General features: G+C 36.2%; 1 protein-coding gene across 4 annotated transcripts in view; it reads right to left on the bottom strand.

Moving 5' to 3' along the window:
• The window catches only part of LOC106875030 (3 beta-hydroxysteroid dehydrogenase/Delta 5-->4-isomerase), a 15,878-nt gene extending 10,690 nt beyond the window's left edge, over nt 1-5,188 (bottom strand). The window contains exon 1 of one of the 4 annotated variants that reach the window (XM_089362401.1): nt 4,655-5,188. Coding sequence is in view for 1 of the 4 variants with exons in the window: in XM_089362400.1 (XP_089218526.1) it covers nt 4,161-4,216 (56 nt within the window). In the remaining 3 variants the exon portion in view is untranslated. Of the gene's footprint in view, nt 1-4,160; nt 4,494-4,654 lie in introns of those variants that run through there. The other 3 variants (XM_089362403.1, XM_089362400.1, XM_089362402.1) reach the window with 3 other exon arrangements.
• Nucleotides 5,189-15,000: the final 9,812 nt, after the last annotated feature.

The following is a 15,000-nucleotide window of genomic DNA, read 5'->3' as shown; positions in this document are numbered from 1 at the left end:
GGAACGTACATATACTCTTACTCTTTTACTTGTTTCAGTCATTTGACTGCAGCCATGCTGGAGCACCGCCTTTAGTCGAGCAAATCGACCCCAGAACTTATTCTTTGGAAGCCTAGTACTTATTCTATATCGGTCTCTTTTGTCGAACCGCTAAGTTACAGGGACATAAACACACCACCATCGGTTGTCAAGCAATGTTGGGGAGGGACAAACAGACACACAAACATATACACACACATACATATATATATACATGGGCTTCTTTCAGTTTCCGTCTACCAAATCCACTCACAAGGCTTTGGTCAGCCCGAGGCTATACTAGAAGACACTTGCCCAAGATGCCACACAGTGGGACTGAACCCGGAACCATGTGGTTGGTAAGCAAGCTACTTACCACACAGCCACTCCTGTGCCTATATGGATGCAAGTACGCTATCTCTATGCTAATACAGCTTAATACCTTGCTATCACAGGTGTTGTTGTCAAAACATAAGCAGCCAAAATAGATACTACAAGTTCCCTGTCTTTGTTTCTAATACACCTTTTGTGCACCTACTGATTAAATCTGAGTACACCAAACAAAATTTCTTCCTATTTTTTATCTGCATATTGAGCAAGCTATTTCCCAAATGGAAGTAAAAGTATTGTTTTAGTTCCTACAGATTAAAATCATCATCTATCATCATTTAACGTCTGCTTTCCTTGCTGGCATGGGTTAGACAATTTGACTGGAACTGGTAAACTGGAGGGCTGTACCAGGCTCCAGTCTGATTTGGTATGGTTTCTATGGCTGGATGCCCTTCCTAACACTAACCACACAAAGCGTGTAATGAGTAGTTTTTAATGTGACGTAGACACAGGTGCCATTTACATGACACCAGCAATTGCCATGACTACAATTCCAAGGGTGGCATATATATATTAATTTATATAGTTTTTTGTTAAATTATTTCATTGCACTCTTGCAGTGCGTGTGTTTATTACCGGCATAATGCCTCTCCCAAGGTTTAATTGTACATTTAAACACTCCAAGTGGAAAGGAAGAATACAAAAAACCATTTTGACTTAGCCAGACCATACAGGCTAGTAATTAATTCCAAGCCGATTTTAACTGATTTTATTTGTTATTTTGTTTCATCTTATCAGACCTAGTGATTTAAAGCTTAAGAGGGCACTAGCCCTTTCCATATAAGGAAAGGGAAGGGGTAAACAATATACATGGATATGGTTATAAAGATTCTTTTGGTTTTAGTGACACACTATTATAGGTGGCGGGGGGTGGTCACTACTAGCAGACCCATTTATAATGTAGCAGAGGATGTTTAACATAAGGCACCTAGGTTATAAGTATATAAAATAAACTTGCTATATATGTACAGATACAGTATGTCTTTATTTATAGTTTTCATTAATCAGAATAATGTATCAGTATTGCTTTACATATACTTGAGATACCAATATTTGCTTAATTGATATGTGAATAAATAAAATAAAGCTAACTGTAAATTAATAATGAAATAAGAAATAAAAAGAAATAGTGTATAGTAATGTAACTAATCAATACATTCAGTATGCAAAAACCATGAAGTAGTATTAATTTAAAAAGCTTTGGTAAAGCACATTTAGACTTATTTACACTAATATAAAGAACCATAGATAAGATGTGAAATTAAATTTTTTTTTATATATATTGGACTAAAAATTATATTAAATTATTTTAAAATTAAAATTAATATATCTAATATTATTTAAAGGACACATAAGAGATTAAAATTTATTTTATAATTACTATAAAGAATTGATACATAGGAATTTACATGGTTTATAATGATGGACTCATTAAGGTTTAAGAAACTGGTAAAACGAATGATTGGAATTAACATAGAATTATAATGGTGAAAATTAAAACTTATATATCTAATATCATTTAAAGGACACATAAGAGATACAATTTATTTTATAATTAATGTAAAGAATTGATACATAGGATTTACATGGTTTATGATGGATTCATCAAGGTAAAAGAAGCTGGTAAAGTGAATGATTGGAATTAACAAAGAATACAATAGTGGTCCAAACAACTAATAGAGAACGTGATAATTATGTACTAGTTTAATTAGACCACATTATCTTAAATAATCAGGAACTTGTGTTAACTAACATGGGCCAAGTACAAAATAATAATGGAACAAGGATTAGGTTTATTTAAGTCACCCATAGAATAACAGTAATAACACTACCACAGAACAATGGAATAATGGAATAATATGGATCCTTTAGGGTTAGGCATTAAATAAACTTTAAAAGGTTTGAAAACTAATTAAAAACAATGAAGAACTTTCAAAACATCCTATTCTTTTAAGTTAAATAAAATAAGTAAGATACACACTAAAACTAACAGCAATAGCAAAAGTGATGTGAAAAAATTTTAAGTAAAACCATATACCATCCATGGATAAAGTTGAAATTTTAGTTTTCACAGGAAGATTATACATTAAGGTGAGAGATCAAAAATATGTTATAAAAGTTCAATTTCAATTTAAATATGTGCTAATTAATAGCCTAAGATAAACATGGTAGATGATAAAATACCACATTATTTAAGTTTGCTACTTTTTAAAGTATCTAAAAGTGCGAGTAGAACAGTGTACACACAATATTCTAAGGTCTAATCTGTTATTAATTAGGTTAGAATTGTTTCTGAGTTTAGAAATTCCATATGTTTCCATGGAACATAATTCACATCCATATTTGCCATTTCTATAAGGTTGGGCTTTTCTTATAATTTCCCCATTTAAGGCTAAAACTAATACCACTTTGCTTTAATTCTCAAATTTTATTTGATAACAACTTACTATTTGCCTTATGTTTTAGTCTAAAAGGTGACAAGTGATTATATATGCACTGTTTCAAATTAATCGTACATCCCAAGAAATTATATTTACTAGCATGTAAGGTGTCCTGTTAAGTTCACCTCTTTTGTGTATATAAATGTACACTAATTTTATATATATGCATATATATATATATATTATTTATATTATTTGGAGGCAATGTGTGGCGTTCGATCATATAATAACATAAATAATATATAATTATATGCATATATCCATACATATATGTACATACCAACATCTATATGGGTACAGGACATCACAAAAAACGTTAAACACAATGAGAAACGAAAACAGAAAACGAACTTTTTTTTTCGAACAACGAAAAAAAAACAAAAAAAACAGAGAAACGAGACATACAACATAAAGAATATTACCCTTCTTCAGTTGTCCCTGCTCCATCTATTCCGCGTTTCGAAGGCAAGGAGCAGGGACAACTGAAGAAGGGTAATATTCTTTATGTTGTATGTCTCGTTTCTCTGTTTTTTTTTTTTTCGTTGTTCGAAAAAAAAAAGTTCGTTTTCTGATTTCGTCTTTGTTTTCGTTTCTCATTGTGGTTAACGTTTTTTGTGATGTCCTGTACCCATATATGCTTGTATGTACATGTATATATGTAGGTATATTTATGTGTGTATGTGAGCATGCAAGCACCTGATTTTTCTTTTCTTTTTTGCATGCATGTTTTTTTCTTTTATGAATGACTTCCTAGGCTAGCTGTCACTCCATCCGTTACGACGACGAGTGTTCCAGTTAATTCGATCAACAGAACAGCCTGCTTGTGTAATTAACGTACACGCGTATCCTTAACGTAATTCCCTGGGAGATTCAGCGTGACACCGAATGTAACAAAGTTGGCTCTTTGAAATACAGGTACTACCCAATTTTGCCAACTGAGTGGATTGGAGCAACGTGAAATAAAGTGTCTTGCTCAAGGACACAACACGTCACTGGAAATCGAACTTCCTAGGTATTCAGATAGTAATTAAGTGATGCGAGAAATAGGTAATTATGAAGGTTAAATCCGCAAAATAATATTTTTAAAAATCGGGAAAAAAAAAATCTCCGTCACACATTCTATGCCACACCTAAATTCATTAACCATGGAATGAGGGTGGAACAACTCCACCCACCGATAAAAGGGAGAACGTAAAAGAGAAAGAACGAGAGAGAGGGAGAAAGAGATAAATATATAGCTAGATAGTTAGATAAACACATGTATAAACACATAGACTCTTTGCCCAGATAAAAAGCGCGGTTTTTCCTTACGAATTTCGTCGCCATCCAACGATTGCCTTCTTCCAATAACACGTGATTGTTCTCATTTCCAATCAAATCAATCACTTGCTCACATGTCTTCCTCGGATTGTCTCACTGTCAGATTTTTTCCTTTTAAATGTTTGTACTCTCGAACCGACTCTAATAAACAAATTCTAAATAGCTATAGTCAACATTTTTTTTTCACAATGATTCTGTTTTGTTGTTTTCATAAAGTTATGACAAGTTATACCTCGTGATTTTTTTTTCTTTTTGCCTTTATAAGTATTTCTATATCCGTGTTTGATAATTTCAACACTTGCTCTTATATATATATATATGTACGCTTGTATTAGTAGGGGCGTGTCTCATCTACCCTCTAACCCAACACGCAGTTGCAACTTTTTACGCATTAATCTTCTTTAAGACTTTAACAAAAAATAAATAAATAAATAAATAAATAAATAAAACATTAAAATAGATAAATAACTGAAATAGGATCTTACATGTCTGGTAGTAGTTTCTGTCATCAAAATTTTAAATAAACTGCATTTGCCGACATAAAAGTTCCGCCCGAAGTCTAAGACCTCCCCTCGTCTCACGTCACGAATGATAAATATTCTTATTTGCTTCTTCGTTCGCCCGTTACACTTTAGTTATTTGGAGAAGTTTAGTAAAAGTGACAGAGAGAGAGAGGGGGGAGGACAGTGAGTAGAGAGGGGAGGAGTGAGTTTGAGAAAAAAATAAGAAGTGAGGAAGAAGTAGAGAAAGATGTATAAGGTCAAGTGGTTAGTTGAAGGGAGAGGCAAAGAGAAAAGAAGGAGAGAGAAGTGTTAACGACATGATGTAAAGCGGGGGGAGGAAAAGTAGAGAGAAAAAGATAATCTTCGGATACAATATTTAGTAGAGGATGATGTTCTGGTGGTGAGATTAAATAAAGGCAGATTGAAAGAGAATGGACAGGGGAGGCAGTTACATTAAGAGAGAGAGAGGGAGAGAAACCGTTTCTATTGTCAGAGTAGATATACTGTACTTGAAATGAAATGAAAACTGTAGTGATGTTGGTGGTGGTGGTGGTGGTGATGTTGAGAGTGAAAATTATTTTTCCTTTTTTATTGAACTAAATCTATAATACTCTTTTCTACTTTAGGCACAAGGCCCGACATTTTGGCGGAGTCGGGTGGGGCAGTCGATTAGATCGACTCACTACGCAACTGGTACTTAATCGACTCCGAAAGCATGAAAGGCAAAGTCGACCTCATCATCATCATCATCATCATCGTTTAACGTCCGCTTTCCATGCTAGCATGGGTTGGACGATTTGACTGAGGACTGGTGAAACCGGATGGCAACACCAGGCTCCAATCTAATTTGGCAGAGTTTCTACAGCTGGATGCCCTTCCTAACGCCAACCACTCAGAGAGTGTAGTGGGTGCTTTTACGTGTCACCCGCACGAAGGCCAGTCAGGCGGTACTGGCAACGGCCACGCTCAAAATGGCGTATTTTATGTGCCACCCGCACAAGAGCCAGTCCAGGGGCACTACTAAATCTGTAATATTCTTCTATCTGTTCGTTCACACTTCACGCTTTACTTTGTTACAGAGGAGGAGAAGGAGGAAGAGAGAGAGAGAGAGAGAGAGAGAGAGAGATAGAGAAGGAGGTGGTAGAGTGAGAGAAAGGAAGAGGGAATGTGAGAGTGAGTGAGAGAGCAGATAGCCAGCCGATGCGTTATGCTGTCACTCATGTGGTTTGTGGAAGTAAGAGGTGAAAAGAAAGAGAGAAATATAAAGTGCTTAGTAGAAGGAAATTTTAAAATCATATAATATACTATTGTGACTAGAAGTGAAATAACTTACCAAAATAAAGATAAAAATGTAAATCATTCTTTCTTTTTTAAACAGCTTCTCTGAATTTTTTTCATTCTGCGGAATTTCCACATGTCTCACTAGTATCTATAAATATGTATATAGTTTGTTTGCGGCTGTGTGGTAAGTAGCTTGCTTACCAACCACATGGTTCTGGGTTCAGTCCCATTATGTGGCACTTTGGGCAAGTGTTTTCTAATATAGCCTCGGGCCGACCAAAGCATTGTGAGTGGATTTGGTCGACGGAAACTGAAAGAGGCCCGTCGTATATATGTATATATATATATATATATATATATATATATATATATATATATATATATGTGTGTGTGTGTGTGTGTTTGTGTGTCTGTTTGTCCCCCCAACATCGCTTGACAACTGATGCTGGTGTGTTTACGTCACCGTAACTTAGCGGTTCGGCAAAAGAGACCGATAGAATAAGTACTAGGCTTACAAAGAATAAGTCCCGGGGTCGATTTGCTCGACTAAAGGCGGTGCTCCAGCATGGCCGCAGTCAAATGACTGAAACAAGTAAAAGAGTAAAAGAGTTATATATGCATACATACGTAGTATGTATATACGTATAAATGTTGCTGCGTGTATGTGTGTGTGTGTGTGTGTGTATTGTGTAATTTCAAATTTTTTATGAAAATCTCCCGAATTGATCAACAATCCCCTCGCTACCCCACCCCGCTGTCTAAAAGTGAAAATGAACGGTTGTATTTGTCTGTTTCCACATGCGTAGATGTATAGTGAAACAGCAAAAGGATCACGGCATGTGAAGCTCTCACCACGAAACTCGATGTTTTTTGCCCCATGTTCTTAATCTCCGTATTTTTTTCACGTAGATTGAAAAAAAAAAAAAAATTTCGGAAAAAAGTTAAAAATTAAAAATTTGGGAGTGAGGGGGTGGAATCAAAAATTTTGAAAACATGTTTTTTTGTTGTTTTTTTTTTTTGCATATTCGGTATCTCCGTCATGAGTAACATAGGAATCCGGTAAAATCCGGTTAAAAAAAAAAAAGCACTAAACAGTATACATCCGATATATCGAAAATTTACAATGATTTCATAACTCCCGTCTTGGCTATGACCTTGGAGCCCTGGTAATCCGTTACAACACTTACCCAGCGTACCTAGTCGTTTAGATAATCTGTGAACTAGTCCCCCATATATACGTTATTATTATTGTAAGACTGGATTTTTCTTATAATAATAACGTATATGATTGGAGATGTTTGTCTTGCCTTAACATTTGTTGTCTTCTTTAACAATTATATATATATATATATATATATATATATATATATATGTATGTATCTCTCTATATATATGTATGTATATGTATATATAAACCATTCGTGTTTGTAAATTATTTCGTATAAATCAAATTGAGTATGCTTATTTCTAAGTATTTGAACTATTTGAGTTATTTTCGCAATTTCTCCAGTACAACGCTTATTCAAGTAAATAGTATTTTCCTAAACAATAGACCCACTTATGATATATGAGCATATGCATGTATATATACATATATGTACATATATATATATATATATATATATATATATATATATATATGTATATCTGTCTATGGGATTCTCAGATTACAGCAAGGTACGTTAATATATACATAATGGCCTAAATTACGTCCACACTCTACAATTTATTTTAATTTTAGTATGTTATTTTTTCTGTTTCTTTCTTCTTCTTTTTTTTTTTTACTCAGAATAGTTACAGGTCGCATAAAAAATTCAATAGTTTCATAGTATTTACGAGGTGGTATCAAAAGGTTCCCGGACAAGTTATGTTTAATAAAAAATAACTTCTATATTTCAGAGATGAGGAATTATGTACATTATTTACATTATTTGCATTCGGCGGATATTTGTCCTCATCTTGTTTGCTGTTAACCACTAGGCCATATGCTCACGGGAATATGGCGTAGTGGTTAAGAGTGCGGGCTACTAACCCCAAGATTCCGAGTTCGATTCCAAGCAGTGACCTGAACAACAACAACAACAATAATAATAATAACATCGAAAAATACCTTAGGAATGAGAACCCAGTTTCGAAATTTCCCCAAGACACCTGAAGAAGGCTGGAGGGTATATCAACCGAAACGTTGTGTTAACAGCCGAAACAAGATGAGGACAAATATCCGTCGAATGTAAATAATGTAAAAAATAACTTATTTACCTAAGTTTTACCATCATCTCCTGCGAAATAGTCACCTTGCGCAGCAATAAACCGGTCCCAGCGTTCCTGCCACTTTTGGAATTCAGCCTATTTTGGAAGTCGTTTTCCGTAAGTGAGTCGAGAACCTTCTGCAATTCGCTCTGGATCTCGATGACGGTGTTAAAACGGTAATCTTTGAGCTGCCTTTTCATCTTGAAAAAGAGATGGAAATCTGCATGTGCTAAATCTGGCAAATACAGTGGGTGCGAAAGCGATTCCATGTTGTTTTTGGTGAGAAACTCACAAGTGGTGAGAGCACGGTGAAGAATCCAGTTCTTCACGCCCCACTGATCTGGTCCCTTTCGCCGAATGCCCTCCCTCAAACGTTTCGAAACGTCGCAGTAGAACTCTCGATTGACGGTCTGGCCATGGGGAAAAATATTCTCGATGCCCAACACCACATTTCCGGGGGTGACGCCGCTTGTGGCAGGTCTTCGAGATCGCCCATCGTCTTCTAGGAACGTTCTTCCGCCTTTGAAGCGTCCGTGCCACTGGAAGCATTGCGTACGACCCATTGCCTCGTCACCGTAAGCTTGCCGAAGCATGCTCAATGTCTCTGTAGCAGACTTCCCAAGTTTAATGCAAAATTTCATGTTGACTCTTTGTTCCTGTCCATGACAAAATCGCAGACTACAACATACACTTACTCTTTTACTTGTTTCAGTCATTTGACTGCGGCCATGCTGGAGCACCGCCTTTAGTCGAGAAAATCGACCTCAGGACTTATTCTTTGTAAGCCTAGTACTTATTCTATCGGTCTCTTTAGCTGAACCGCTAAGTTACGGGGACGTAAACACACCAGCATCGGTTGTCAAGCGATGTTGGGGGGGGGGGGGACACAGACACAAACATATACACACACATACGTATATATACATATATACATATATACGACAGACTTCTTTCAGTTTCCGTCTACCAAATTCACTCACAAGGCTTTGGTCGGCCCGAGGCTATAGTAGAAGACACTTGCCCAAGGTGCCACGCAGTGGGACTGAACCCGGAACCATGTGGCTGGTAAGCAAACTACTTACCACACAGCCACTCCTCTGTCCAAATGATCTCATCGAGAAGCTCTGGTTCTCAGATTTTTGCTCACGCATTATCTCACAGAATTGCAACCGATGGTCGGGATCCTCATCAAGAAGACCATGTAACTGTCGCGGACGGTACGGCTTCAATTTCAAGTAACGCATTAAGCGTTGCAAGGACTTCTCAGTATGGACGTCGTGTGGTCTGTTTTCGGACTGTACCGAGACGACGGTTCGCCGCTGGCCGAACGCCTGCCGCGCATCACGGTGCGACGAGCGACCCCCACGCGAGGAAGAGCCAAACCGTCGTGTGGCCTATTTTTGGACTGTTCACAAATAGACGCAGGAGTGGCTGTGTGGTAAGTAGCTTGCTTACCAACCACATGGTTCCGGGTTCAGTCCCACTGCGTGGCACCTTGGGCAAGTGTCTCCTACTATAGCCTCGGGCCGACCAAAGCCTTGTGCATGAATTTGGTAGACGGAAACTGAAAGAAGCCCGTCGTATATATGTATATATATGTATGTGTGTGTTTATGTTTGTGTGTCTGTGTTTGTTCCCCCCCCCCCTCAGCATCACTTGACAACCGATAATGGTGTGTTTACGTCCCCGTAACTTAGCGGTTCGGCAAAAGACACCATTAGAATAAGTACTAGACTTCCAATGAATAAGTCCTGGGGTCGATTAGCTCGACTAAAAAGCGGTGCTCCAGCATGGCCGCAGTCAAATGACTGAAACAAGTAAAAGAGAGTAAATGTCATAGCGACTCTCATTTCATTTCCCCGAGTCATAGACGTCATAGCACGTCAAGATTTCGGTGCGTTAAACACTGAACATATCGTTTCAAATTTATCATTTGTACCATAAATTGTTCAGCGTGTTAATAGAGGTGTCAAATGCCTCTTTCCACGCTATGCGTAAACCGCTCGGCATTTCCCATCTTTTATTACTGCTCTTGACATATATTGTAAAAAAATAAAATAAAAACTAAATATAAGTAAAATAAGACGAAAAAAAATCGTCTCAGTATGAAGTAATAATAAGTGGCTGTGTGGTAAGTAGCTTGCTTACCAACCACATGGTTCCAGGTTCAGTCCCACTGCGTGGCATCCTGGGCAAGTGTCTTCTACTATAGCCTCGGGCCGACCAAAGCCTTGTGAGTGGATTTGGTAGACGGAAACTGAAAGAAGCCCGTCGTATATATGTACATATATATATATATATATATTTTCTAATTGTTACACAAATTTTGGGTAAAACCTCCACTTTTACCCGCTCCCATTGATTGCACCTAGTATAGCACTAGCGTAGCAATAATTGGGTACCCTCCCAGCAGTATACTGGATAGATACTATCCCTTAGTGGGTTGTACCCCCAACCCCTAACTCTCTCACGTTATATATATATATATATATATATATATATATATATATATATATATATATATGTGTGTGTGTGTGTGTGTGTGTATTTGTCCTTCCTAGCATTGCTTGACAACCGATGCTGGTGTGTTTATGTCCCCGTCACTTAGCGGTTCGGCAAAAAGAAACCGATCGAATAAGTACTAGGCTTACAAAGAATAAGTCCCGGGGTCGATTTGTTCGACTAAAGGCGGTGCTCTAGCATGGCCGCAGTCAAATGACTGAAACAAATAAAAGAGTAAAAGAGTAAAAGAGAGTAAAGAGTGTTCTGGACAAAGTTTGAGGAATGTTGCTCAGTCAATGGAAACCAACCAGTTTGAGCATTTATGAGGTTAAACATACTAAAATATAAATAAATTGAAAAGTGTATATCTATTTGTTTGGGGTCATCCTGTGTGTGTATGTGTGTGTGTGTGTGTGTATTTTATTTACACACACACACACAACACACACACACACACACACACACACACACATCGTATTAATATTGTAAATAGAAAGCAATGAAATCGTTACATACTTATGGTTCACATTTATTTACAGAAAATATATAAAGTGGGTAAGAAAATTTATTTTAAAATAAATGAACAGACGTACTCTTTGATTTCTAACATAGGCCTAATGCCTTTGATTTGATAAACAGAATTGGTAATTCATCCTTTAATACTAAACATCAAGAGATATCGTTCTGGTCTCCAGTGGACAGATGGTAAACAGAGAGTCCTGCATTGCCGATGCAATCGGTAACTTCAAGATAGTGATGATGATGATGATAATGATGATGATGATGATCATCATCATCATCTTTAAGACCATTAGGCTGTCTGACATGCCTTTTTGGTCATTTCTTTATTGTAAATATGTTGACAAAAAATTTGGACAATTTTAATTTTTGTGTAAAAATAATGATTAAAAATAAAAGAACAGAATTGAAAAAAATTCCTGAATGTGCAATGTTCCTCTTCATTTCATTTTCGGAAAATACATTGTGACGGCATCAGAGATAAATCTGACTACTCCGGTAAAGACAGTAACTTATAAATAGAAATTCATCTTTAAACACAAAATATCAGAGATCGTTGTGGTCTCCACTTGACAGATGGTAAATAGAGAGTCATGCATCACAAGCAAAATTGGGAACTTATAGAAGAGAATATATTGGTTTCAAATTTTAGCACAAGGCCAGCAATTTCAGAGGAGGGAGGGAAGTCGATTACATTGACCCCATGTGCTCAACTGGTACTTATTTTTATCGACCCCGAAAGGATGAAAGGCAAAGTAGACCTCGGCGGAATTTGAACTAAGAACGTAAAGACGGACGAAATACCGCTAAGCATTTTGTGCTAACGGTGCAAATGGTTCTGCCAGCTCGCCACTTTTATAGATAGGAATCTATTCTAAAACACGAAAAGAATACCGGAGACTGTTGTTGTGGTTTCCAGTCGACAGGTGGGAAAGAGAGAGTCCTACATTGCAGATACATTCGGTAACTTCGTCATTATCATCGTCGTCGTCGTCGTTACCGCCGCCGCCGCAATATACACCAACATATACACACATACATACATACATACATACATACATATATATGTATATATATATATATATATATATATATATATATATATATATATATATATATATATATATATATATGTATGTATATATATATATATATATATATATATATATATATATATATATATATATATATATATATATATATATATATCAGTTCAAAAAAGGAAAAAGACAAAAACACAACAACATAAAACAACAACGTGAGGACGTGATACAGATTGTGTTACTAGACGCTCGGGAAAGGAAAGAAAGAGAAAATGACGTTTCGAGCGGAGCTCTTCGTCGGGAACAAAGAAAGTCCAAAGAAGGGGAAAGCGGAGGAAGAAAAAATCATATATATATATGTATCCGTATCACGTTCTCACTTTGTTGTTTTTTTGCTATTGTTTTTTTAAAACTTATATATATATATATATATATATATATATATATATATATATATATATATATATATATATATATATATATATATATATATATATATATATATATATATATATATATATATATATATATATATATATATATATATATATATATATATATATATATATATATATATATATATATATATATATATATATATATATATATATATATATATATATATATATATATATATATATATATATATATATATATATATATATATATATATATATATATATATATATATATATATATATATATATATATATATATATATATATATATATATATATATATATATATATATACGACAGACTTCTTTCAGTTTCCGTCTACCAAATCCACTCACAAGGCTTTGGTCGGCCCGAGGCTATAGTAGAAGACACTTGCCCAAGGTGCCACGCAGTGGGACTGAACCCGGAACCATGTGGTTTGTAAACAAGCTACTTACCACACAGCCACTCCCACGACTGGTTAAAATTACCCAATATTTTCAAAAATTTAAAAGCTTATTAACTTCTATTTATTAATTTGTGGTAAAAATAGATGTTATTTTCATAATTAGCATGCAAAATTAAATCGGTACACCAAATTTGAAAGAAATTGGAACAAAATGTTTTAAAAGATTAGAAAACTGTGATAGCAACAGAAAAAGATTCAGAATTTGTGAAAGACAAATCGCATCTGCGACCACAACAACAACAACAACAGCAGCTGCAGCACTACAAGTATATCAGCAACAACGACGATGCCAATGGCTGGCTGTACGAAAAGCAGGTGCATTTATCTGTGGCCTAGGTTATCAGAAGCTGAGCGTGGGCAGATTATCACTGCAGCTTCCATAGCGAACGCATCCAATATTAGGATGAAACGAAAACGAAGACGAAAACGAAGACGAAGATCAGAGATTAAATCGATTCCAAAGGCGTCGCAGATAATAGTTAAGAATAGTAATCTCTGTTGTTTCAAACGCGCACGGGCGCGCGCACGCGCACGCACGCACACGCACAGACACAGACAGACAGGCACAGACACTGACACACACATACACACACTCATACAGACACACAGCATACACACAAACACTCACAGAGACAGACAGACACACACACACACACATACACACAGAGACACACACACACATACACACACACTCATACAGACACACAGCACACACACACACACACACACACACACACTCTCTCTCTCTCTCTCACACACGCACACACACACACACACATTAAAAAAGCAAAAATGTTATGTGAGAAGGTGGCGAAATTTTACAATTTGCAATGTTGAACATGTTTCTTACCAGATAACAATCTTGGTTAAACGGTAAAGGTAACGATTCTCTTCAGTCATGAATAACCATGGGATTGTACATAGAAAATTCCCCTCCGAGGCACAAGTCTGGACAAGGTTGTTTATGGAAGACCAGCAGCCGCCCAAGCATACCAGCCTCCCCTCTCCACACCACTGATGTTATCCAAGGGAAAGGCAAAGGCCGATACAGCTTGGCACCAATGACATCGCAACTCATTTCTACATCTTAGTGAACTGGAGCAACATGAGATAAAGTGTCTTTCTCAAGAACACAACACACTGCTCGGTCCGGGAATCGAACTCACTACTTCATGATTGTGAGCCCCACGCTGTAACCACTGAGTCATGAGCCTTCATGGTTAATCTGAAGATTACAGTTAATCTTCCATTCTAGCCCTTTGCCTGTCCTGTGCGACATCTGATACACTGCATGTATTTCCCTGGCATCCATGCAAAGTCTGGGTTCATGGAGTAAAGAAAATCCTAACATAAACAATTAAATATAAGAAATAATAATTTCTTAAAGTATGTGTTAATCCCCATGTACCCAGACTTTGTGGACACCCTGTATAATATACATACTCAATATTTTTTAACCACCAATGCAATTTGAGACTTAGTTAGCCCTTGTTTCATACAATCATTCAGATTGTATGAAACAATGGTTAACTAAAAGGCTGAAAACAAGAATGGACATTAAAGGCAAACTTAAGAAAATGCTTTGGATTGACAATGGGTTAGCAACATACGAATGCAAAGATGTTGCCGAAAAACAAGAGAAAATAGAAAATAGAAAATTTAATGCTGATTTAGGTGGTGTCCATAATCCTAAAATCCACTCGAACAATATTTTATCAATTCTTCGTTATGACACGACGAATTGATTTTTTTTTTGTTTACCATAACGGTAAAAACAAAGAGGAGACAAAGAAGTTGGAAGCTCGAATGAAATGACAAGATTAATTT

Source organism: Octopus bimaculoides, chromosome 14 (assembly GCF_046866305.1).
Source record: "Octopus bimaculoides isolate indiv1 chromosome 14, ASM4686630v1, whole genome shotgun sequence".
NCBI classification, from domain to species: domain Eukaryota; kingdom Metazoa; phylum Mollusca; class Cephalopoda; order Octopoda; family Octopodidae; genus Octopus; species Octopus bimaculoides.
This window is presented reverse-complemented; position numbering and strand designations above follow the sequence as displayed.